Genomic DNA, 26,608 nt, shown 5'->3' with positions numbered 1-26,608 from the left:
TGGGGTGTTTTGATCTTACAGCATACATCCTTCCCAACCTAATTTACCTGCTCGTGAAATATGCCTTCTCAGCTTGTTAGGCGCTTGAGTAAACCAGTTCCATCTTCCCCTACTATTGTTCTTTCTAAAAATTAACACTCATTGCAACATCTCAATATTTGCAGATTCTTGTCAGGCTCTTACGGTGGGTGGTGGCTGCTTGTTAAAACTTTTTTTTTTTATTTTAGTTTATAAACTTGCACACTTTTACTTAGCTAGGGACTCCACTTAAGTATGTAGACATGCCTCCCTTATGGGTACGTGTGCGTGTTTTGCTTCTAAACCACCCCAGCTTGCTGTTAGAAGTAATGACATCCCCAAACTTTAAATAATATAGCAGCACTGAGCATGCCTCTGGGATGTTGCTGCCATATGCTTCCTATCATACCAGTTTTAATCTGATTGTTTTCCCTGAATGCTGGCTACTGACTTCCAATACTTTTCTTTAAGAACAGATAAATAATGTATTAAGCACATATTACATCTAATTTAGAATAGATGGGGGGGCAAAGTGAAGGGAGAGTTTAATACTAATATTTGCTGTTCAATGTGGTTTATTTATTTTATACAGAGGGCAATGTAAGCATTCGCATCCACTAATTACATTCAGTTTTAGAATACAAATTCCATAAACACATGCAAAAAAAAAAAAAAGATTAACTACATTGATTCAGTTTAAATGTATACATTTTGCTCCTCCTATGGTTCAATAGACTGACAAGCAACTAATTTAGAAACAGTGGTTAACCTATGTAAAATATAACTGAGTGGAATTCATAGAATCATAGAGCTGGAAGGGATCTGAGGATGGTCTAGTCCAACCGCCTGCAGTGCAGGAAAATGAAGTTGTCCCAAATGGGGCTCAATCCCACAACCAGTGTTTCTCAAACTTGGGTCTCTGGCTGTTCTTGGACTACAGTTCCCATCATCCCTGACCACTGGGCCTGCTAGCTAAGGATGATGGGAATTGTAGTCCAAAAACAGCCAGAGCCCCAAGTTTGAGAAACACTGACCTAGAGCATTATCAGCACCATGCTCTAACCAACTGAGCTATCCAGACTGACCAACTCTAATAAATCTAGTGACTGCTTACATTTCAGAGTACCTAAAACAGAGGTTGCCAACATTTTTAGGGCACATGAAGATTTTTGAGTGAGTGCTGTGGGTGCCACTTCCCTTTGGACACTGCAGCAGAGTTGATCTGAGCCTTGAAAAGTAGATAGAACTGAAAGAGAAAGTGAGGAAGACCGTCACCCTTCCAACTTCCTCCTTCAGCTGTATGTACTTTTCAAGGGAAGAAAATGTAACTGGTCCAAACCACTCCATGGCCTCATGGCAGTAAGGGTGGGGATGGTTGGTTCATAGATTTGTGCATCTCAGGAGAAGACATCAAGGACACCATTGCATCCATAGGTGCCGAGCGGGCAACCCATGAACTATAAGATTAAAACATTCATAGCAAATTGACAACCTAAATCCAGTCCATCAGATAATTTTGAGGAAGGTTCCTTTGCACAAATGACCACTTCATTGAATAGGAGTTGGCAGGGGGAGTGTTGCAGACACAGGGAAACAAATCAGTTAATGTGCATTGGCAGAAGTGAACCCTGCTCCCTCTCTGGTGCATACAGCAAGTGCAAGTGCAATTTGAAACACAGAGGGAGAAAACACAGGCCTCAATTCAAACAGTGAACCAGATCCAGATGTTCTGTCGTCACCACATCACTAGGAGTTTCTGTGGTTACTGAACTTAGGCTGTGATCCTAAACACACTTACTAGGGAGTAATTCCAGTTGACTAAAGTGGGATTTACTTCTGGATAAACATGCAGGTGATTGCATCGCAAATTTATAAAATCTAATGATAAATTTTAAACTGTAATGTTAGTTTTCCTTAAGTCTTACACCTGTTTCTAGGTTAGATTAGAAATGGGAAGTGGAATTCACTGATATATGATCATATTTGCAAGGATTCTAAATGCTATAGCCCAAGAAACATCAGTTTTAAAAAAGAGGCTTCCCCCCCCCCTAAATGTGTGCTATTTCTTATTTGTTTCAGGCCTTACTAGAGACTCAAACTTTACTACGCACTCAGGTTGCAAATTTTACCTTCAACCTTGGATTTTCAGGAAAGTTTTACCACACAGGTAAGAAGGAACCATTTAGTTTCAGGTTAAGCAGGTGAAATACATTGAAACAATTTTGTCTTTTGCTCAGTAGCTGGTAACAGAATACTGAAATTATATTTCATTTAAAAAAAATAACGGTGTGAGAATTTCCCTCTCTAAATCTAATTTAACATTAGTTATGATATTGGAGTTTTGAATGATTCATCCTTTAAAAAGTATCAGTGAACAAATTGCCCTTCCTCATCAGGAAAAATGGTTCACCAATATATATGTTTGCTGACTAAAGAACTTTGATCTTCTGGATCTGGTTTGGCATCAGCAGTCAGCATTTTGGGGTACCTACTGAGAGTCCATGCCCCAGCAATAGGGGCACTGACAAGAGTCCCCTGGAACTGCTCTCTCCCTTCTGCATCACAACTTGCTTGTTCACCTCCTCTCCCTCTGGTCCAAACAATGGTATTAGTGAGAGTTTTAAAGCAGGAGGCGCCAGTGCCCACTTCCTTGCTGGCTAGCTGTCTGGCAAGGAAGCCAGTGATAGCAATGATGATAGATGGTGAAATTGTTAGTGAGGAGGTGGTCCTAGTGAGGCAGTGAAGCCCATGGAGTTTATTGCCCAAAGTTCCTCCAAAGCCTAGAGCTGGCACTGTTAGGAATGGCTCTTCTGAATTGGTGAGCGGATTTCTAAAACATACTAAAGTAAATGGTATATACAGTCTCTCTCTCTCTCTCTCTCTCTCCGTGTGTGTGTGTGTGTGTGAATATGAAAGCACTGTGGATCATTCTCCTAAACAGATAATCTCAGTTGAAGGATTAAAAAAAGAAGCAGACATAACTGCCAGGTATTTATGCCAATGCAAGGCAAGGCAAAGCTGGTGCCATCTCTGGCTTTCTTATCCTGTCAAGCAGAATAAGAGACAGAAAGTTGCAAAACAAAGTTCTCTGTCCACTTTTGACAGAAGTCCTATTTTTGGGATGCACATTCCGCCTTCGCTTCACACGGCTACAAACTGAGGTGACCAAAATACGTCCGTCGCCTAAGTGAGGAGGCACTGTGGGATTTATTTATTTTTTAAAGTGCACTGCCCTACCCAAGGGAGAAAAGATTTGGATTAAGGGGAATTTAAATTAAATGAAAAGAGGATTACTTCACCTTTCCAGTTCTAAGTAATTAATTGATTCTGCCCACCCGCCCACTGATTCTGCAGATTAGCATTACCTGCTTCCAGACTTCTTCTTGCATTTCCTATCTGCCCTCATTTGCTTATTTCACGCCTCTTACATGTTTAAACTTTACTTTCCCAATGTCATCCTCCTGTCTATATTTCTCCGTGAAGATACAGCTTTAAGGGTAAGCAGAGTTTTAGGGCAGTAAAATGCTCAGTGTTTTCCCCTTGAGTCTGGTACTGCTTCCTTAATCCAGGCTCCAACATTTTTCTTAGAAAACTGTTAAAACGGCAGAAATAAAGATACAAAAGTATTGACAATGATCACACAGTAGAGAAGCCTTTTTCTGCTATGACCTGCTGCAAACGACAGTTTACTTAAAACACTGGCCCTGCAGAATGCTACACAGAAATGGTTTAGCTACATTGATGATGCCATGTCTATACTGGCCTTACTCTATGTGCAAATAATTTTGCAGCCTCAGGCAAGTTTCTAAAAGCATACTGATGTCTATGGGGTGAATGCATATTGACAAAATCCTCTGGGAATTCAGGGTGGCCTATTTTCTGCAGTTTGGGATTATCTTGTGGATGAGCTCTCACTGCAAGATATTTTGTGTATGTGGCAGCCGAGTAAAGGTTTCGTTCTGAAGAGAACAACTTATGAGAGAGCAGGTTGACATGCCACCTGAGAGAATATATGAAAGTAGCCAGTGGCAAATAATAAAACAAAGATTATTATCCAAGCTGTGAAAGCAATATGGGCTGCCCAGGGGTTTGTACTTTTGCAGGTCTCCTTGTCAAGACTTCTGGCAGGTCGTCTTGTCTAGACTCTGCAAGGACATGTAATTGCTACTGTAGTGATGTCAACTCTGGAGCTGGAGATCCCCAGGGACAGTTGCTGCTGCTTTTCTTATTCTTATTTAAATTTGTATACTGCCCTTCATCCTCTCACCAGCCCCAGCCAAGGTGATGATGGGAGTTGTAGTCCAGAAACATCTGGAAAACTGATTCCTATCATCCCTGACAACTAGCTGTCCCAGCTAATAGGACTTGAAGATACAAAAGCTTGGAGTTCAGTGGCGCAGCATACTAAATACATTACCAAATAACTAATAAATCTCTAGGCAGAAAGAAAAGCAACTATGGAAGTTATCCAGAGCATATGTCCAGTGTCAGTTCAGCTCTCTACCTGTTCTTCATCTACCTTTCTCTAAAATACAATTTCTTCACATGCAAAGCTTGTTGACATCATCTCCAGCAAGCGGAAGGAGGTGGCTGAAGGCAGACATGTTCTCTTTTCTAAAATGTCTATCTCTCCCAGAACAGTCCCTGGTCAGTTCCTCAACTGTTGTTAAGGCCAGCTATAGAGAGCCACCAGCTAATTTACCTAACAAAGAGAAGGTACTGGGCAATTTTACCAGGGCTATTAATAAGACTCCAAGACTCTTATCAGGTATGTGTCAGGCAACACCTACACCAACAGAGAACCTATTCAGGGAAATCTTAGATCAAAACTCATTGAGTTGGAAGGGATTCTGAGAGGCCGTCCAGCCCAACTCCCAGTCCCATAACAATACGCAATAGAATAGATTTTCTCCAGTGGTGACTGTGCATTAGCAGAAAGCACTTACGCTTGCACAACACAGAGCACCTGTTTTTTACTGTCTCCTCTATCCACCAAAGTCTCTGTGCCCCCTAAAAATTTGTTCCTGGAGCACTATGCAATATCACAAGAAGGGAAGCTGCAGGTAAGGGGAACTGGCAAAAAAAAAAAAAAATGCCTTGCCGTGCATGAGCGGAAGCACTTTCTGCTGGCTCAAACTAAGTGAAGAAGAGCAAAGTTCAATTTGAGCCATGCTCACAGAATCACATCACTTAATCCTGGAAGGCGCTCACCCCCCCCCCAAGTGCTGGGCTCTTCCCTGTAACATGATGAGCAATAAAAGACTCCCTTTAAGGATAGCTAAAGTTCCTCAATGCTGCATGAAAATAAGCAGCCCTGGAGTAATATTCAGGTCAAAGGGCATGATTTCCTGTGAGACCTGAGCAAGCTGTAAGAAAATGAAGATGTCTAAGACTACTGACCATCCCTTAGAAGTGTCTCAGTCATCTCATAAATTGTTGCAGAACAGATAAATGCTTTGCAATCATCACTTGGGTTAAAGTAATATCCTTCCTACAGGAAGGAAGAGAATACAAGTTCTTCCCATCATTTATATCAGCATGAAACATTTCAAATGTGAGTGTACTTGGAGGGGTTGGTGAAGGAAGAGGTCACTTTACCAACCTCTCTAAGTACATCTACATTTGAAATGTTTCATGCCAATATAAACAATGGAAACACCTTGTATTTCCAGTGCTGTTCACTTTCCTAATGAGAAAGATTTTGCCCCTACTGTTGCTGATTCTGACTTATTTTCTTTTTGTTCCTCCTGTCTATCTTGGATGCCTTTTGGGAATTCACTGATAAAATTTGTATCACATACCGACTGTTAATGCTTTCTATTTCCCACTTGACTCAAACATTATCAATATTGAATTTGTGACTATTCCAAGACTGAGATGGTATGCATGTGCCTACAACTATGTATTCCCCAGCAGTTTAAAGGGCTCACTCAAAGACCATGAAGTAACTCAAGGAATTGAGGCACGTCAGTGCCTTCCATTAAGAGACCTGCTGTGCTGTATATGCCAGGCGTCCTAGATCGAAAGCACATCCCACTTAAAAAGTTAGCATTGTTTTTTGTCACTTCAGCTTAGAGGCAGCATGTCAAAGTATTCTCCATGCAAACATACACTTTATTGACTCATTATAAATAAAACATGGAGAGGTATTCTTTAATTACCGTAAATGTGGCTTGTTTACCCAAGGAGGCTTTTAATGTAAGATGCTCGACATGTTTTATTAGCACATTGAAACTGCTATGCCTTATTGACTTCTTCCTTAATGCACAATTCGCTTCTCCATCCCTAAAGTCGAGTTGACAGGGTTCCAGAAAGGAAGACAGAATTGTGAATCTGTCAGAAGGTTTATAATACTATCACAGTTATAAGAGCGCCACATAGCTATTGCACGCTACTTTCCGATTCTGCATTTAGGGATACATGAGCATACTATCCCCAACAACAAAACATGCTCAGTCAGGGTCTTGAAGGAAGTGCTTTCTGCCTCCTTTGTGCACCCCCAAAGCCCTTGGGGGAGGGGCAGCTGGGAGTGATGTCCATAGGAATGAGGTCAACAGGTTGTGAGTGTTGGAATTCTGCCTCGGTCAGAGGAATGTGCCTACCTCTCCAGGCACCGGCTGAATTCCTTTTGACCTCCCCCTGCGACTCCAGGCAGGTAAACAGGCGAGGTCTGTATCGGCGATTTTTCCCAGACTGTGAGAAAAACACACCACTGCTTCTCTCCTCCTCCCTGCTCCCCAGGGAGGGGATACAGACACAGACAGAAATGTATCTACATGTCTTTATTTCTGTCTTTAGCAGCCATACAGATAAAGATGTCTGCACTCTTCACAAACAACAGCAGAGAGAATTAAACTCCACCCATGTACAACCTGTACAGGTCATATGTCACACGCTGAGCTCACATCCGGTGGTCAATACGGAGAATGGACTGCCCCTTTCTTGCCATGGTAACAGTCACAAACATCCTGTCTGGCTTTCCAGCCACCAGCAGCTGGCTTAGCTGCTGCTTCTTTCTTCTGCATTGCTTCTTTATAGTAACAGTGAGCAGGAGGTCCTGCTTTCATTGATCTTGCTTATGTCCATTTGAAAATGAGTGCTTGCTCTTGTGATTGCTCCTGTTTGAAAGCTCAAAACATCACATGCCAGCCAGCAGCGATGCATGGAGGATGGCCAACTGCTGGAGTAGGTCATTGTCAAGATGTCCTGCTTGTGAACTTCTTAGAGGCATTTTGTCAGCCACTGTGGGAAGTAGGATGCTAGACTAGATTGCCCTTTGGTCTGATCCAGCCTTGTACTTACATTCCCAGTTTCAGAACTGAACACGGACCTGGAGGACCACAGGCTTTTAGTACAATAAGAGGAACACATGCTGCCAGCATTACTGAACCTAGATAACAATATTTATGCCAGCATTGCAGTTTAAAAAGGAATTGCTTGGGTGATAAACCTGGAAAAGAAACAGCTTTAATAGAGTTTAATTGTTGCTTCTGCACTGATGCATATCACCACTACTCAAAGAAACCATCACTCTCCAAGCGTCATGCCTTATCCATGAAAAATGTGAACTTTTGAACATTTTCTCTTGGTATTCTAGCCCTTAAAAGAGAAGAGACAGTATTCATCATGGCTGACATTTATAAAAACATTTCTATCCCACCTTTCTGTTGCAGCTAAAATACCTTGAGTCGGCTTATATCATAGTTTAATCAATAAACACAACAAAAAGACAAGCAAAAATGCATGAACAGGAAGCCTAACTGACATACTAGAATAACAATGGGACAGTAGCCATAGAAAAATCCAGTATCAGCCAGCAGTAACAACATCAGTAAGCATTTGTATAGTGCTTTCAGGTGTTCAAGGGCTACATAGGTATTGTTAGAATTCCGTCATGTGAAAGACAACAATCCCATGACTGGTATTACCTAGTTGTAATCCTTAAAGCAGCCCCAAAACCATAAATTAAGTTAGTGTTATTATCTCCCATATTGCAGATGGGGAGACTGATGACTTTCCTGCCACTTTTCCTCAGGAAAAGCCGCTCTTTACCACTGAATTGGACATCAAATGGGTTTTCCACGGAATGATATTTGTTCCAGTTCAGTGGTAAAGAGCGGGTTTTTGAGGGGGAAACTGCTCAAGTCTATGCCCAGAAAGCATGGGACAAGCACGGGACAAGTTTGGATCCTTGCTTTCTAGGCACAGGACAAGCAAAGTCTGGAAGAGCCCTGAGGGAGTGTAGCTTGCTGAAGGCAACCCTGTGAGTTCAAAGCATTGGGACTGGTGTAGCAGAAAGCAGAGGCCAGCAGTAGGCGGAACCAGAGCCAATGGCAGGCAGAGCCACCTCCTGATTGGCAGTAAAACAACAGCAGGTGGATGCTGTCTGAGAGCAGACTCCAGTTGGTGAAACAGTGCCCCATTCACCTAATGAACTGGCCTCCACTGCTGTATGCTAGGGGCGGAAATCGTCAGGGTGGAGACGAAATGGATTACATCCTAGGCTATGCAACAAAGAAATCCCTTCATGCATTTCCACCAGCCGTAGTTATGATGATGGCAGGATGTCCCGCTGATCTAACTGGATGTTGCATTGATTATGACAGCTCAGTCTTCAGCTATGATGGTAGACTGTAACAATGCAAATCTTCAGGTTTTTTTATTCATGTCCAGTGTAAACAGCACATTGGTGCTTTTTAAAAAAATTAGCTGTTCTGAGTTCAATGCTCTTGGGATAATGATGTACTTATGGCATATGGATGTGCAACATCAGCATACTAGCACTACATACCTATGGGCCACGGATCCATATTGTGTTAATGTTTCCAGACACCCAGTTAATATGTGATGCTCAGTGCATGGAATCCTTCACAGGTAACCATTCTCCTTTGATGTTGCCTTTTATAAACATGATATGGAAGTTTATTAAAAATGAAGTTACATAAACTCCAGTATCAACTATCGTCAACCTGGAAAAAGCTGTTCATGTCCACACCAGAAGATAATATTATTCATTTTGTAGGAACCATTGAAGAAGATGAAGGTGATGATCTATTGTTGAGTTCTGTGGATGAGTTCTGGTGGTTTCCTCACATGTGGAGCCACATGCAACCTCATCTCTTCCACAACGAGTCATCTCTGGTAGAACAGATGATCCTCAACAAGGAATTTGCATTAGTGAGTAACCTCTAGTTTTTGAAATATCTTTACGAGCAGATCCACATTGCTTATTTTATAGTTTTCATCCTTGAGGTAATGATAAGATCCATGATTTTAGTAGGTCTAAATCAGGGGTCCTCTAACTTTTTAGACAGGGGGCCACTTCACTGTCCCTCAGACACTGTTGGGGGCCAGACTATAGTTTGAAAAAAATATGTAGTGCACAAAAAAAAACAGGAAAAATACAATATTTAAAAGCCACACCAAAGTTGGATAACTTTACCCTTGCTCCGTGGGGGGGGGGGGTAGCATTAGCCAGATTTAGGGGCATTACGCTCCCTTCTTCAGTTCCCAGATTTGTGAGCTGGGCATACATTTGGTAAAAAGCCTATAGCCGGTAGCTTTGCCTGCTGAAACATCTGGGAGACGCTCCCAGTGCCAGCAGACAGAACCGTGGTAGTCTGAAAGCTGCCCTACATGGTGTGAGGCAGCTTCCTACGGCTCAGCACCTGTTTTCCCAGCTGGGCACCTCATTCTGCACAGGTGCCGCCCACCTGGATTTTAAGGAGTGCCCCTTCCAGAGGGTCACAGGACAGGTTGAAGGCCAAGGTGGCAGGTAGCAGTGCCCTCTCGTGCGGAAAGGCGTCCTCCTCCTCAGCAGCGCCTGTCCTCAGCGAGGGAGAAGTACCGCCGGGGGTTGAGGGTTCAACATGGACACCCACACCCCATGGAAGAGGTCCAGGCTGTGCAGGCTGCTGGGTGTCACCCACAGGATCTCACTGTCCTCCCCTCCCCACAGGGCGGCGTGGCCCCACTCCGCCTTCACCACCCACTCCCTGCCGTGTGTCTACGCAGATACCGGCAGCGGCAGCAGCCCCCCGCTCCGGTCCCAGCTCTCCCCACCACTACCACCGCTGCCCCTCAGCTCAGTCACAGCCAAGCGGATGCCAGTGCCCAGCAGCCCTTGCAGGTTCACTAGGGCCTCCAGCATCAGCAGCCCCGAGTCTGGCAGCATCTCCCCATGCCGCACCAGGACGCTGGAGCCCAAGGCAGCCGCAAGTCACGGAGCTTGCCCTGCCCCTGCTGACACTAGTAACACCCAGTCTAGCAACGGCAGCCTCCTCACGGGCCAGACCCGCACATGCCTCCCCTCGCCAGGCCCAGCTGCCTCAGGAAGGCCCAGCCCAGCCACAGCTCTGGCCCCAAGGCCGCCTTGGCCTCCAGCAGTGCAGCGCACAGCAACAGCAGTTGCTCCTCAGACCCCGCCAGGTGGACAGCCAGCACCAGAGGGCCTCCCACTGCGGCCACCATCGCCACCACGGCCTACTGCCCATCGGCCAGGGCCACCAGCAGCCCCATGGCCACGGGCAGGTCCTGCGGACAGGGTCTACCAGGCTGCGCAGCACCACCACCGCCATAGAGAGACATGGAAAGGCACTCACAGCAGCAGGGAGAAAGCCTGGGAGGACCAGAGAGAGAGGCGCAGGAAGGAGGCCCCTTCAAGGCCCCTTCAAGGGCACTTCCGGCCCAACTTTGGAAAATGCCCAGTGCGAAAGAAGACATGCAGATAACTAGAGATACGAGTGATGCAGATAACTAGAGATACGAGAGTGGAACCACTGGCAGGGGTGGGCTCATGGGGGTGGGGCGGGTTTACGGCCCTGACGGGCTGAATCTAGCCAGTGTGCCATAGTTTGAGGACCCCTGGTCCAAATCATCTGTTTTTACTCTGTTCTTATGCTGCATTTTTTCTACATTTTATTCACTGTAAGCAGCTTTGATCATTACCTTCTTAAAAGTGGGATATAAACAATTTAAATATTTGAAATAAATAATAATAAGCACTCATGCCTTCCCCATAAGCATCCAGAGAATCTTGATTTGGTGGTGATGCTGAAAAAGTCATTTTTACCCACCCCCACCTACCTACCACCACTTCATTCCAAAACAACTATTCCATGTTAACAGACATGCTTTGACATGGAGACTCATGCCTCACTGCATTGGCCAAGGAAAGTCCATAGTTCAGTATAGCACTTGCTTTATGTAGGATGGTCCAAAGTTCATGATAGGGCTGGGGGAAACTCCTGTCTAAAACCTTTGAGAGCAGCTGTGAGTTAATGCAAATGATTCTGAGCTGGATGGACCAATGGTCTGGCTTCTTATAAGGCAGTCCCTACATGATGGAACATGGAAAATTTAAATATTTCCAGTCCTTCTGTTCCAAATACACAAATGCCAATATACTGGTTTATTTTGTAGCTGAGGCACCAGATAACAAGCTGCTGAGGCAAAATCCCAACTAGGAAAGAGTTCCATGTCCTCCCCAAGAGCAGAATCAGAAATTGTATCTATCATTTTCAGAGTGTAGTCAATATTCTGAAGCATTATGTAATTATTCAGCCCATCAGTAAGATTTCAGTAAAATGATAACTGTTCTTACATTTCTCTAAATATTGAAACGGACGTCAATTTGTTAGGACGGAGGAAGCTGAATTGCATGTTTCTATAAGCCTTCTATAAATGCTCCATTTCCAAGAAAAGTTGTCAAGATGTGATGTTGCTATTTATACCAAAACTACCATCCAAGCTGGATGAAGGGAAGATGTTTCTGGCACATACAGTGTAATCATAAGTGGCCCACTTGTTTGGGGTGGGTGGGTGATAAAATTCAGCATAGAAGCAAAATAATATTTACACTTACATCACTGTCAGAAGCTTTTTCGGCCTTAGTTACAGCCTCTCTTTTCTGCCAAGTGTTGCCTTCTCAATAACCTCAGCCACCGTCAAAACCAGAAGGGAGGCGAGTGTGAGAATGCAATAATGGAAGGAAATGAACTGTCTACATCAATCAAAATATATTCATGCAACTCTACCTGGATTTGCAGATGCCTTTTTGAGACAACATGCTGATATTACATACACATAAACATTTTTATAGTGTTTTTCACATCAGCATAGTTCTCAGTCTCCTTACCTTAACATTGGGAAACTGGTCATGCCTCACAAAGGAAAGGCTGTAGCTTTGCTGTGCATCCCTTTTTAGCACTAAAAGGTAAAGGGACCCCTGACCATTAGGTACAGTCGTGACCGACTCTGGGGTTGCGGTGCTCATCTTGCTTTACTGGCCGAGGGAGCCGGCGTACAGCTTCCGGGTTATGTGGCCAGCATGACTAAGCCGCTTCTGGCAAGCCAGAGCAGCGCTCGGAAATGCTGTTTACCTTCCTGCCGGAGCGGTACCTATTTATCTACTTGCACTTTGACATGCTTTGAAACTGCTAGGTTGGCAGGAGCAGGGACCGAGCAACGGGAGCTTACCCTGTCACAGGGATTCGAACCGCCGACCTTCTGATTGGCAAGTCCTAGGCTCTGTGGTTTAACCCACAGCGCCACCCACGTACCTTTTTAGCACTAGGCTACTGCTAAATTTGATCCAGCTGCAGTGCAGAGCAATGTATCCTATATACTAATAGTAAACTTAGACACTGCTATCGACAAGAGGGATATATCAGGAGGCTCAGAGGACCTTCACACACACACACACACACACACATTGGGGGGGGGGGATTAAAGCCCAATAAGGCCCAAATCTCACTTCCACCCTTAGATAACATGAGCCATACCACATGCTCTCATTGTGGTTCTTGGTTCCCTTTCCAAAATGCACCTTAAGCTCTTTCTTGCAGCCAGGCATAATACAACACAGCTCCATGAATATCAGAGCTCCCTACCTCATCCCCATTGATTTCAGTAGATTGTGGCCAGAATATTCACAAGCCACACAATCATTAAAGCTGTAGTCCTCAATTGCACACAGCAGGATAAACATGTAATACTTTGAAATACTGAAAACTGGAAGGGTTGTTGATAGGTTCAAAATGGGGGGGGGGTGGGAATTGAAACTTTACAAAAATAAAATAATGCATTAAGCTGACACACTAAAAAAATAATCTCCTAGGGGAAGTCTCAGCCTGCCTGAACAATACTAGAAAAAACACATTCCAGTGCTAAAAGTAGATAAGAGCTTATGCAAATCTTTTAATTCAGCAAGGTGACAGCTTAGAAAATGCTGAGAGCCAACATATCACCTCTCTGCTTTTGACAAAACTGAAAGCAATTCAGCAGGGATCGCTTCTTCATCTAGCCTTGCTATGCCAACAGAGGACAAAACGATTTTCTTTCTCAGACTGTTAGAAACATTGGATCTTCTATGTTAAAACAGACAGGTGTCTGTTTCAGGGCCACAAATACACGGGACTTTCGGGGCAGCTCCCTCTCTGGGGTATTTCAATTCAGGCCACTCCCAGACATTACAGCTGTAGTTTTTTTGTGTTTTTTTAAGTCCCTATCTTTTTACTTGAGGCAAGTATGCAGACAGTAAAACCCAATTGGGTTTTATTATGATCTGTCGAGAACACTTCTGTTCAAGAAGCAGGTTCTTTTATAATTTTTCAGCTAGTGTTCAGAGCTCAATATACCCAAGCAGGTGCTGAAGCTCAAGTTGTCCAAGGCTTCTTTTAGGATGCACTTTCTCCAAACTAGACATGATATCACATATGTGATTGACTTTAATGTGCCTGGGGTGTTGTCGTCATTGTTCTAAATCACACCCAACAAATTTAGTTGCCAATAAGTCAACAGGCATATAGTACTTATAGTACTGTAACGGGAGCAGGTGGTGCTATGGTCTAAACCACTGAGCCTCTTGGGCTTGCTGATCGGAAAGTCAGTGGTTCAAATCCGCACGATGGTGTGAGCTCCTGTTGCTCTAGCTTCTGCCAACCTAGCAGTTCGAAAGCACACTAGTGCAAGTAGATAAATTAGTATTGCTGCGGCGGGAAGGTAAACGGCGTTTCCATGTGCTCGTCACGGTGTTCCGTTGCGCCAGAAGCAGTTTGGTCATGCTGACCACATGATCCAGAAAGCTGTCTGTGAACAAACGCCAGCTCCCTTGGCCTGAAAGAGAGATGAGCGCCGCACCCCATCGTCACCTTTGACTGGACTTAACAGTCCAGGGGTCTTTTACCTTTACCTTATTCTTATATTTACCATTGTCTCTGATTTGGCCTTGCTCCATAGAAAGTAACATCTCTACACATTACTAAGAAGTTACATGAATCATAGAATTGTACAGTCCACCTTCCTTCAGTGCAGGAACCTTTTGCCTTACTCTGAGCGTAAGAGTCTCATGATCTACCAACTGAGCTATCCCAACTGCTCCATTGTTCTCTGTCATCATCTTAATTCAGAAAGCATCTGGTAAAGCCTTTGATGCAAGGAATGTGCCTAGCAGAACTGCGAGTTTGAAAGGTGCTCATTTAAGCATTCAAACTAATGTACTGAAGTGCAAAGAGTATTGAAGTGAAACAACCAGTACCATTTTACTTTTAGTAAGAATATCCGCATGTACGGTAATAGGGAATCCCTTTACATTTTCTACAGATGCCAAGTCTAAACCCAGAAGTGTTAAGAGTAAATAATTCACTTTGCAAGGGCACATATTGCACTTCTAGAACTTGTGAAAACAGGAGGTGACTAATTTTGGCATTTTGACAGAAGCAATGAAATGTACAGTATCATAATTTATTGATGCTTGAATGGATCACTCAACCTTGTGTAAACATTCCAATATTTTATAGTGATCAAGCATCAAAGATCCCTTCTTCACTTTACATTTTCAGTGTGGAATATGGCCTTGTTTTTGTTTTGTTTTTTCAGAAAAAGGCCACCGATTTATTACATATTAAATTTCATCTCCAGCAACTGAGAAGAGAAGGATATTAAATTTCCTTTCAATAATATGTTAGCTTCTGTCCACTTTCTTTGATTTTATCCTTCTTACTTATCAATCTAATGTAGACATAGAGCTGTTTTGTTTGTTCAGTTTTGGGGAGCATTTCCCTACCCTTGTAAATTTCCTCCAGTGTATCTTAACACTGAAAAAACCTAACAGCTACTTTAGTTGACATTTTCAAGGGTGATAATAATTAACACCTTTGCTGCTTGACAAGCGCCCTACTGATTTTTTGTCTTATGCATTTTTATTGGCATTTCAAATGAAGAAAGGAACAGTCCAGTAAATCATGTTGTCTGCTTGGCCAAATAACAGGGTGCAACAATTATTTGATCATAGGATATGGTTATACACATTGTTGTTTTTTAAACACAGAACAGTAATTCTGGAACACTAAAGTCAACTGGATGCCAGTTATAGCATGGGGTATTCAGTTGGGCAAGGCAGTTAAGCCTTAAGACCCACGCAGATGCAATTTGATAAATGAATTCTAAAGAAGCAAATTGGACCCGTACATGATGCACCTGCCTCTGGCAAAATAGCTTGCCTTAAATTAGACATGACAATCTTGCTGCCTCGGGATAAGCCCTGAAACAAGGTGCAGGTTATCAAACCCCGGTAGGTGCTGATGAAGCTATTCCCCAAGGCTATGCCTAGAAGGCTGGACCCTTTTTCACATCAGAACCCTGCGGGTTTAAAAAATTATTTTTAACAACGGGAAGTGAGTCAGCAGTGAAGTTGTGAGCTCAAGAGCAGGAGCCCAGGATAAGGATCAAGAAAAGGTGAAGGAGGAAGAAAGTCATAGAAGAAAAATCCTCTCCAGCACATTGAGCTAGTTCTTGAAAGGAGCAAGAGACCAAGCTTTCAAGTTACATCAAATTCTTCCCCGGTGTTTTCAGAACGATTTGCATTGTGAGATTTATGGTTGCATAGGTCACTTTGATACCGTACATTTAACATGCTCTTATAGCAATTTTCAGTCATACCCTAAATAATGATGCACCAGGTGTTCAGGTTGGGCTTCAATTACCCAAAACTGTCTTAGAAAAGAGAAAGACTTTTCTCCCGGTCCTTGGCCAGGGAGCAAATAACCTGCTGGCTTTCATGCCCAGAAGGGTGAAGAATGCTTCTCTCTCATGCCATCATTGATCCCCCTGCCCTCACTTAGTTGGTTAGCTAATTAGGAGATCCTCTAAAAAGTTGTTTTTCTTTTCTTTTTTTTATAAATCATGTTTATTAGTGTTCCAATAAGAACATCCAATTAAAAAATCCATCAGATCAGCCCAGATTGGAAGATTGGAAGATTGGAATGAAGTCAGGAAAATCTGCGTTGGCAAATTGACAGTTGAAAATATATATATACACAAATAAAACTGTACCAAATGGATGAAAGGATACATGATCTCTGACATGATTGAGTATCGCACAGCCAGGGACGGGGAACTTTAAGGTGTTAAGATCGGAATGTGGAAAATATGAGAACAACAAGAAGAAGGCAGAAATGAAAATATTGGAGATATACTTCAGAGGTCCAGAGTATGGGAAGCCTGAAAAATTAATAATTAATAATTTGGATTGTAATTTGGCTTTTTTAAATTTTATTTTATTATTTTTAATTGGATTGTGATAAAAAGTTATTGTTTCAATGAATATAGCCTTCTTTATCACCTGAGTCTTTTTTCTGGGTGCAAGGGCAAGCTGTAGATATTGTACTAGCAAAACTGGAGAGCGGCTTGCAAGGCACCACTGGTGAGTCATTTGATGTGACATCTGTTGCAAGCTAGAGGGGCTTACAACAAAGTCTGTCAAGCAGTTGTGGATCGCCTGGTTGACCCTTCTGCCTCTGATCAGTCCTCCTGCTATAGAACCTTCCTTATATGTGGAAAACACACTGACTAGCAAATGATTGGAAAACGATAGACAAAAATAAGTACGGTAAGAGACAGGTGATATTTCTCCCCAAAGTGGTGCAGTTTGGAATGAATGCTTACACATCGTTGACCACTGCTGCCTCTAATGATAAACTTGTTGATATTTTATAGTATTGTCCTACAAGGAGTAGTGTTCTTTGTTTTTCACCCCCAGGAACATGGTATTCCAACTGACATGGGCTATGCAGTGGCTCCACACCATTCTGGCGTCTACCCTGTTCATATTCAGCTTTATGAAGCCTGGAAGAAAGTCTGGGGTATTAAAGTCACCAGCACTGAAGAGTACCCTCATCTGAAACCTGCACGGTACAGGCGGGGCTTCATCCACAATGGCATCATGGTACATTGCATTTCCATTACTTCATAATCGTATCTTGGCAAAAATGGCTAAAGCAATGCTATTATTCACATTGCTTGGAGTTTTAAACGTGGTCTTTAAAAACCATCAGTGACAGAGAACTTTAAGAAGCTGCCACACTTGAATTGTACATTTGCAATCCCAGCTGGTGGTTCAGTTCCCTTCCATGCTTTCACTAGAAACTGGGAGGGCACTTGAAAAGAATATCCAACCTACAAATTTCTTTAATTAATAAGTGCCAAAAAAAAATAAAATAACCCTTCAGTTTGCATGAATCACTTTACAGAGGTTTGACTATAGGCAAAATTACTGATTTATTTTGCATAAGATTTTAAATGCCTCTGGATCATGCTTTGGAAAGTAAGTGAGCATTCAGACAGGGAGCATGATTATACTTCAGAGCTATTCCTCTGGCTGCCCTTCTGTATAGGATAACAGCATACTTTATCCATGTGGTCAACAAACTCAGATGGGATGCATATTTCTCCTGCCAGTGTGCTGTGACAGGGTTCAAGCAACAGTCACCACTGCATAAAAGTGAAGCAATTCCCAGCCAAGGTACAGAGAGGACAGCTGTTTATATTTTCCACTGAATGTCATGGCATGAGGTCAAAGCTGTTGGTCCTAGGTCATGTTTACCTAGATTAACTTGGCCCATCAGTGAGGGGAAAAAGCTCTGGCTAGCTGGCAGCTGTACTAACCAAACTAGCAAGAAGAACAGATTGGAGAAAGGGGGGGGGGACCACAGATTAACATTATCTCCAAATGAAACGTCAAGGAAATTTTAGGCAGATGGAAATCAGAAACACAAATTACATGCCTTCAGTACTCTACCAGTAGGAAATATGGCTCAATATGTTTAATTAAGGGTAGTTTTTTTCTGGATCTCACTATGAAACAGGTAACATGATTACCAACATGTATTCTGAGCCCTTTATTGGTTTCTGAAATGGAGAAAGTTGGAGCCACAGAAACAAACACACTATTGCAGTTCCCAGAATGCTTCTGTGGTTGAAAGTTTTGACTTAAAGAAGTGGTTTCAAACCTTTCTTCAGAAGTAAAGAGGATTACCTTTTCATGAAAAACCATTTATATCTACACTATCTGCACTGTTTGGGGAAGCAGTTATGGCCAGAGGTTTATTTGTGTTGAAAAAGAACTACATACATTGGAAGATGGAAATACAAATAGCTACTTGTGAGGATGCTAAGGGCATCTACGTACTCTATGGTGTCACTAACACCATGTTTTACTAGAGACCAGGGTGATTCAGATCATGCTGTAATGTACGTACTCTGAATATCAACAAGGGGATGATGACAATATGTGGTAGTGATCACCGGCTTAGATGACTTTGAAAGGGGATTTGGGCAAATGCATGGTTACTAACGATGTTAGCTTTATGGAGACACCAAGATCAGAAGCAATATGCCACTGAATCCCAGCTGCTTAGGACCAACAATGGAAGAAGGTTATTGCCTTCATCTCCATAGGCATCTGACTTGACAATGTAGGAAAACAGAATGGACTAAATGGACCATTGGTCTAATCCAGCTGGGCTCTACTTACTTACTTACTTACTTACTTACTTACTTGTTTCATAATATTTATATGCCACTTGATGGTTAAGAAAAACAACCCCAAAGCCTTCTTTCCACACAAGCCCTGTGCAGGTGTTAGTTGTATGAAGAGAAGAAGCATAACGAAAGGGGTTGCAAGTTCCACACAACTACTCACCACATTTGCCCCTTTGTGTAAGTAACAAAGAGAGTTCTAGGGTTTATTTGCTTGTTTAATATACATATATGTGTTGTAGCAGGTTCCATATTAGGTGTTTCTACCTGCACAAGAGACAAAGTAGAATATATCCTCTAAGACTGCACTCAGTAGCTGCAGTTTATGTAAGTTTTTATAGTAAAAATAATTAACATGAAAAATGATATACGGTGTCTGTTTAGTCCCTGGCACCATTTTAGTTGATCAAAAGCTTTTGCATCTATTAAACTAACTGATTTAGTCAAATAAATATTAGATCCCATGAAATTTTGTGTTTAAAGATTAGGCCTAGGATTGAAGTGAATTAATTAGGGAGGGTTTTTAATGCAATTAGTACCTCCTTCCCCTCAGCTGGATCTGGCCTTTTCTTAGATCAGAAAAAATAAATCTATGACGTAATAGCAGACCTTCAATTATCAGGGGATCTAGGACATGGAGGAAACACACACACACACACACATAGATCTTTTTTGTCTTTATTTTCAGGTGCTCCCTCGACAGACGTGTGGACTTTTCACCCACACAATTTTCTACAAAGAATATCCTGGAGGGCCTCAAGAACTAGACAAAAGTATACGAGGAGGTGAACTGTTTCTTACCATCCTTCTCAACCCCGTATGTACTTCCTTTTGTTGTTATACAATTATAGTATAACTGAGGTGGTGGTGGTGGTTTTCATTCCAAAGCACAAATAAAATCAGTTTGGTCTGAGACTTATATGAGCTGCATCCAGTACAATCACTGTGTCATATTATATTTTTGAATGGTGCTATATATAAAAGATCTCAATATATTATTGTGATTATGATATCGTAGTATTTAAATGCCACTTATTCAAAACACTCCACATGCAACATTTTGTCGTAATGGTCTAATTCAATTTCAATATTATGACCCCCTTTTTACAGATACAAGGTGGGGTGGAAGAACTGAGCTAAGTCTGGCTTCCCTAATATCCTTTAGTGAGTTCACAGCAGGGCATTCAAACCAAGGAATTCACGGTTTGTCTTAGGGTGTGTCTACTTAGAGGTTTGAATTTACTAGTTTTGACTTCCCAGTTTGTATGCATAGGATTGCAGCCTTAGCTTCTATGCTACACTAATATTTCATTTCGATATGTGCCTAGTCCTGGATTTATTTCACTTAAACTCCTCCCATTAACACAGCAGAGCCATTACAATATATTCTGCAACATTGTGTCTCCATTTCCAGTGATAGTATGTCCATAAAAAATCTAAATTTGAGTATGTGTTTTCCTGCCCTGCAGAAGTGCCCACTCTTTCTTCCTAGACTGAATAAAGTCCAGGTATTTAGAATTTTGTATTGTAGGAAATACACCCAAGCAGAAAGGTTAACATGAACTAAAAGACTGGGAGAGACCTCAACATAATGGAAGTATGTTGCAGGAACCACCCACATAAAGTAACAGAATAAATCTGTATATTCCTCCATTGTGGGTAGCAAAGCAAAACATAAACCAGTGTTTCCCAACAGGGGAGCCCAGGATATTCCAAGGGGGCCACAGGTGAAAATTGTGTAAATAGAGGGCTTTCCTGTTTCAGCAATATTTCATTCTGTCCCTATCATTTTATACAGTTGTATTTTGTATAAATTATAAAAATTATAAATAAAATAATGTTCTATTTACAAACAAAATATTTAAATAGCTACCTTCCTACAGGTAGGATGGGGGAGGGTACATGATATAGCCAGGATTTTTGTTATGGAGCAGGCTTTTGTTAGGGGGGGCAGAAACTCAAATATGTATTGATTTGTATTGATTTTTACTTATGGGCATCTGCTGCCCTCCTGGGCTACATCCATGGGGGGCATAGGAAGGAAACAAGGTTGAAAGGGGACCACAGCTGGAAAAAGGTTGGTTTCAGGTTATCATATTATATAGGAGAATAGCATTCCTGCCATGAGCAGGGATGAATTTGTTCCACCGCCACCCCTTACCTGAAGGAGACTCTGAAAGGAATTTCTGCAAAGGGAAGGGGTAAGGTCACCTGAGGCAAGGTGACCAATCACAGGAAAGTGAACCTGGCCAATTTAGGGCTGGTTTGATTCCTCTCATCCTCTCTTTTACTTATGCTCAGAGGTAGGTTGAGCAATGATAGATAGAAAACAGCAAGAGCTATAGGCACCATCAAGCCTATAATTTCCCCTGATTTCCCCCTCAGCAGCTACCCTCACATTAATATATTATTCACACAGCTTCTCTCACAAGGAGCATAATAAGTTAATAAAGGCTCACTTCAGAATAGCCTTGAGATAAGTGCCAATTAAGAGATAATTAACTTGAGTTAAAAGGTTGCATGATTGTCCCACCAATGATTTACCAAACAAGCTTAATATGAATAGCTGCAAGCTTGTTTGTTTGTTTACAAATTCCTTCAAAATCCCACTAAAAATAAAGCCGTCCTTAGCAACATGTCACCATGTGCAAAATGCCACTCCCTTTATATACTTCCTGGTACAGAATTTTTCCAAACTTTATAATACAGCACTTAAAAAAAAATATGCGGACGAGATGGTTGGACAGTGTTCTCGAAGCTACCAGCATGAGTTTGACCAAACTGCAGGAGGCAGTGGAAGATAAGAGTGCCTGGCGTGCTCTGGTCCATGGGGTCACAAAGAGTTGGACACGACTAAACGACTAAACAACAACAATGATCTCCATGACTTCTTCTTTATTCAGTTTTTATTTTCTAACCCATGTACACTTTTGATTGCCTCGGGTGGTTCTTCTGGATGAGCCCCTTTCAAACTGGTAAGGCACACCATTAGCTGGAACAAAAGGCTTAAAGCAGATGGACCTTTAATTAACTCTTTAAGCAATGAACATTGGCAATACATTACCACCACCAACCTTCTAACAGCTCTTACAGTATACAATTTGAGGGCTTTATTGGGGTGGTTGTAGACAGCCCTCTATTTGAAAAGCTGCACAGTTCAAGTTGGGTTTAAAGATAAAAGAGCCACAGGAAGGGAGATCAGGGATCTTGAAGTTGCCCATCAACAGTTATCACCTGGACCACACTGAGGAAGCACACAGGTCCAGGTGATAATTGTTGTCATGCATTTTCTATTTTTTGGTGATCCATAGGCAGCTACCCTAAGCATTACTCCCTGACCCCATGATCTAAAGGCCTTTTTCTGCAGTTGGTTCTCTGTAGGAGATAGATTATCTCATGCTGGTCACAAGCTTGCCTCTTCTTTCAATCTTCACTATTTTTGCAAGCTGTATGTTCTTCTGCATGACATAAATATCGTATGTTTCTTAATTTTCATTGCTTAGTTGCTTTGTTCTTTGAAAGTACAGTCAACTTACTCTGAAAGTATATGAATATGGTAACCACACCTCCATGTTTATATGTTATCACAGTCACTCATTCCTTTGTACTTAGAATGTATCATGTTATTTTATGATAACTGACTTATAATGAAATGCCCTATTTATCAAAAATATAGGGCATTGAGCAATAGTGATATAATAATTCTTGTTTGCCAGTTTATCAGTTTTATCAGCTGATCCTGAGGCTTGTCAATGAACTTGCTATTTCTTCACTCCATTTACATGCCTTCTTAACATACCATCATTTATCAGTCAAGCTGAGTCAGTAATTCACTTTCACCATCCACCAGATCTTTGGATTTTCAAGGTTCCATTCATCCCAGCACAGTTAGGACCTGATATTTGTGATACCTTAAAATAATGTGCTGATATCCAAATCCCACTTGCACAAATGGGACTTACACTTTCTCTCCCTGTGCACCCCCAAAATCTTGGGAAAACTCTTGAATAGACTGGGAGGGCGTGGAGCTGCAGTGGGGGGGACAGAAAGGGTTATTCCATTATGTCCATTGGCATCAGATCTCACCCATACTAGCCCCATTAAATGTCCCACTAATTTAAGACCTCCAGCAAGAGTTGCCCATGTGTATATGTTACTTGATTTAAAGGTTATGAATAAACTGAGCTCTTGATGAGTATTTTTTCTAGGCCCAGACTTTTTAAACTTCTTGTGCTAGCTGTTTCTGTTCTTCACACAGTTACATAAGTAGATGTATTTCTGTCCTGTTCTTTTTCTGGACTGTTTCCGGTGCTCTCAGGAAGTTGGTCTTATGTTCCACAAAATATCCCAATTTCCAGTTGTCCAGAATAATTTTATTTTAAAGTGCAAGAAATTCTACTGGGATAGACAAAATTTTAGCTTAAAAAAAGTAGGTCATCATTTAAGTATGTGTTGTGGAGTCTAGTTTTAGACACCTATATATTAAAATGATGATGTCTGGACTTCAGGAATAAAGCATGGTTTGACTTCAAAGAGATTTAGAGTAGATTCAGATATTCGGAGCACTTTTATTGAATAAATGTTAAGTATAAGAGTACCTATACCTCAGTGTAAAGAGAACTGCTCTTTCTGAACTCTGCTTTTATTATTTAGAAGACATTTCTGTCTCCAAACTTGCTTATCACTGTCTCTACACTATGATTAGAAAATGTTCATTCCTTGACCAAGCCTTTGCTTCACTCTAATCCTTTCCAATGTACCTTCACTTCCTGCTTAAGCTTCTTATGATTTCCCCTGAACTACAGCTTGCTGAAGTTTCTGAAGTTCTGAATTCTGAAACTAGATTTCTGACTTATTTGATGTAATAGCACGCTGAAGCCCTTGATTGATTCACCATTTCAAGCATGCCATCACAAAAATTTTCAAACAGCTTGCTCTTAAAATGGCAAGTTTCTTTTTCTTTTTGCTAATACCCTGCATTTCCTCCAAGGAGCTTACAACAAGAGTTTCTCATCTAGGCACTGGCCAAGGTGCTGAAGCTTGCATCCTATGCTTTCAGACCATCTCTGCAGTCTCACCATGTTTCTCCTTGAGTAAGCTTTCACAAAGGGGAAGAGAGACTGTGGCCCACTTGAATCCCCAAAAGAAATTGCTGGCATTGAGAGAAACTTTGCAGAGCAGTGTTCACAGCAGCATGCCATAATATATCTTGAGTAAATTTACCCAAGGGATGCAGGTGGCGCTGTGGGTTAAACCAGAGAGCCTAGGGCTTGCCGACCAGAAGGTCGGCAGTTCGAATCCCCGTGACGGGGTGAGCTTCCATTGCTCAGTCCCTGCTCCTGCCAACCTAGGAGTTCAGAAGCATGTCAAAGTGCAAGAAGATAAATAGGTACCGCTCCGGCGGGTAGGTAAACGGTGTTTCCGTGCGCTGCTCTGGTTCACCATGCTGGCCACATGACCCAGAAGCTGTACGCTGGCTCCCTCGGCCAATAAAGCAAGATGAGTGCCACAACCCCAGAGTCGGTCACGACTGGACCTAATGGTCAGGGGTCCCTTTACCTTTACCTTTTAAATTTACCCAAGAGGAGGCCTTGAAGAAGTCGAAGCATTTTAACTTGAAATCTAGTAGACAATGATCCCTGTGATGCCTGTTTTCTTAACTGTTCTGTCCTGTTGATTGGAACGTTCATGTTCTGCATGAAATGTCATACTTTCCAGCCATTCTCCACGAAATCATCTCTAGCCCATCTGCCCCGTTCTTTAGGGGTCTTTTTATGGTCTTCAGTTTGAAAAGACTAGTCATTAACATTGCACTGTTCCAAATAACAGTCTTTGTCTGAACAAGGAACTTTTTATGCCATTATTTTTGACGCCATCCTTTAAAACAGGGAATGATGTGGTATCTTATGAATGTTGCTGGACTCCCATGAGGCATAGCCAGCAAAGGGCCAGACCTTATGATGGTTGTGGTGTACACACAAAAAGTGGAGGTTACCAGGTTGACTACAGCTGCTTTCGAGACACTTTGATATTTTATTATGTTTTTATATGTGTTGGAAGCAGCCCAGAGTGGCTGGGAAAACCCTGCCAGATAGGTGGGGTGTAAATAACCTCTAACCCTGTAGAGCAGATTTAGGAGGCACATGGGGGCATGCAGTGAGAGGAGAAGGGGAGGGAAGTTCTTTGTGCAGCCAAGAGTGCTTGCACTAACTCTAGTGGCTAGAGAGTTAGATACCGCCCTAAGATTTTAACAAATGCTAAAATACAATTAAGGTTGGAGCTTTTTGTACATCAGGCAAAGGAATCCCAAAGGGTGGGTTATTGCAATATCATGAATAAGCAACAGGACAACCAGGAGGGCATGATCTGTAAAATCTAACCTCAATTTGCAGGTAGATTTGAGCTTTTAATTGAGGTGTGTTGGAATCATTAATGCTGGGTAATTGGCAAAATGAATTCTTAGCAACACATCCCTGGGCTGCACATCTCTCTCCTAAAGCCAGGGTGTATTTTCCCTGAGAGCCCTCACCAACTCATCAACATAACCTCCTGCCATTATTGTATTTTCTAACTGTACACACTCTGCGAGGGAAATAGAAAATAAATTCAGCTGAGTGGGTTAGACAGCCAAAGCAGCCAAGGAAATTAGATTTAATATCCTGATTAGGACAAAATAGCTGAGTATTTGGCTGCAGGTTTATAATTTAAGATTGAATTGCAGTGTCAGCAGCATTTACCATTCATTTGGAGAGGGATGTATATGCTAGTATATCTCCCCAGCAGTCTAAAAGGCATTCAGCTTGGAGGACAGTAGTATGGTCATTGTATCATTAACATTTCACTGAGAGAGATATTGAATAATGCTATAGTTATCCAGAGGAATAACAATAGGTAATGTATTCAATAAATAATAGTGCATTAAGGGGGGGAGCAGGGAAATTTAGAGTTGCATGCACAGATGATAGCATGCATTATTCCTGAAGGACAGCATTTATGTAGATAATTTAACTGGCTGAATTACACTTGGCATGAATAGAGACCCACAGAGCAATATATCATGAGACATTGTCAAAGCTAAATTCCATTATCTGTCACTGGAGGATAGCATGTTCCACAGTTACGAAAGTATTGATCCAATAGATTTCTTTACAAAGCGCACGCAAATGCAACAGGTCACTGGGCAATTATCTTTAGGCTAAGACGCTGACTGAGCTTGGGACGGCCCCCAGTGGAGTTTTAGAAGTTGTGGTTCTGTTCAATGAACAGGCATACCTTTTGCATTTGCTCTGCGGCATGTGCTGGAAAATTACTGGGTTGGATGATTTAGAATACAGGTTTTCAAAGCCTCAAGTAATGTCTTGATTTATAGTTGTGTCTTAAGAAAATTTTGAAGAATCAGCAGTGCAAAGTATAAAGGGGGACCAAGTGAATTATCTAGACTTCCAAAACTGCTATTACAACCAGTTAAACTCTGCATGACATCTCCCAAATGGAGTGTAAATAAAAATGCTGCCTACGTGAAAATAACTCTTGGTTTCAAATTCCTTCTCCATTATCTAATAGAAATTTTGTATTTCACTGAAATTCCCAGGTCTGTTCTCTCTGTTGCCCCCAGTTTGGTTAAGCCTTTGGCAATTTAGCCCATTTAGGCCAACTCTAATTCATAAATCTGTTCAAGTAGCAGTTCTGGCTGTAAAAATGTCTGTTTACCATATTGTATTTTGCTACTGTATGTGTATAAACAGTTGGTCAACTGGCTGAAATGCTTCTCTAT

At 42.0% G+C, this 26,608-nt stretch overlaps 1 protein-coding gene across 2 annotated transcripts in view; it reads left to right on the top strand.

The window, feature by feature from the left end:
- Nucleotides 1-26,608, top strand: part of LOC307223872 (bifunctional heparan sulfate N-deacetylase/N-sulfotransferase 4) — a 128,672-nt gene that overhangs the window by 61,337 nt on the left and 40,727 nt on the right. For both annotated transcript variants that reach the window (XM_079990210.1, XM_079990211.1), the window contains 4 exons: nucleotides 2,098-2,185; nucleotides 9,041-9,195; nucleotides 17,057-17,242; nucleotides 19,523-19,651. In XM_079990210.1, coding sequence (XP_079846336.1) covers nucleotides 2,098-2,185; nucleotides 9,041-9,195; nucleotides 17,057-17,242; nucleotides 19,523-19,651 — 558 coding nt within the window. The remainder of the gene's footprint in view (nucleotides 1-2,097; nucleotides 2,186-9,040; nucleotides 9,196-17,056; nucleotides 17,243-19,522; nucleotides 19,652-26,608) is intronic.

The sequence above is a fragment of the Podarcis cretensis genome (genome assembly GCF_951804945.1).
Source record: "Podarcis cretensis genome assembly, chromosome: 9".
Taxonomy (NCBI): domain Eukaryota; kingdom Metazoa; phylum Chordata; class Lepidosauria; order Squamata; family Lacertidae; genus Podarcis; species Podarcis cretensis.
Note: the sequence above shows the minus strand (reverse complement) of the source record. Positions and strands in the feature narration are given on the sequence as shown.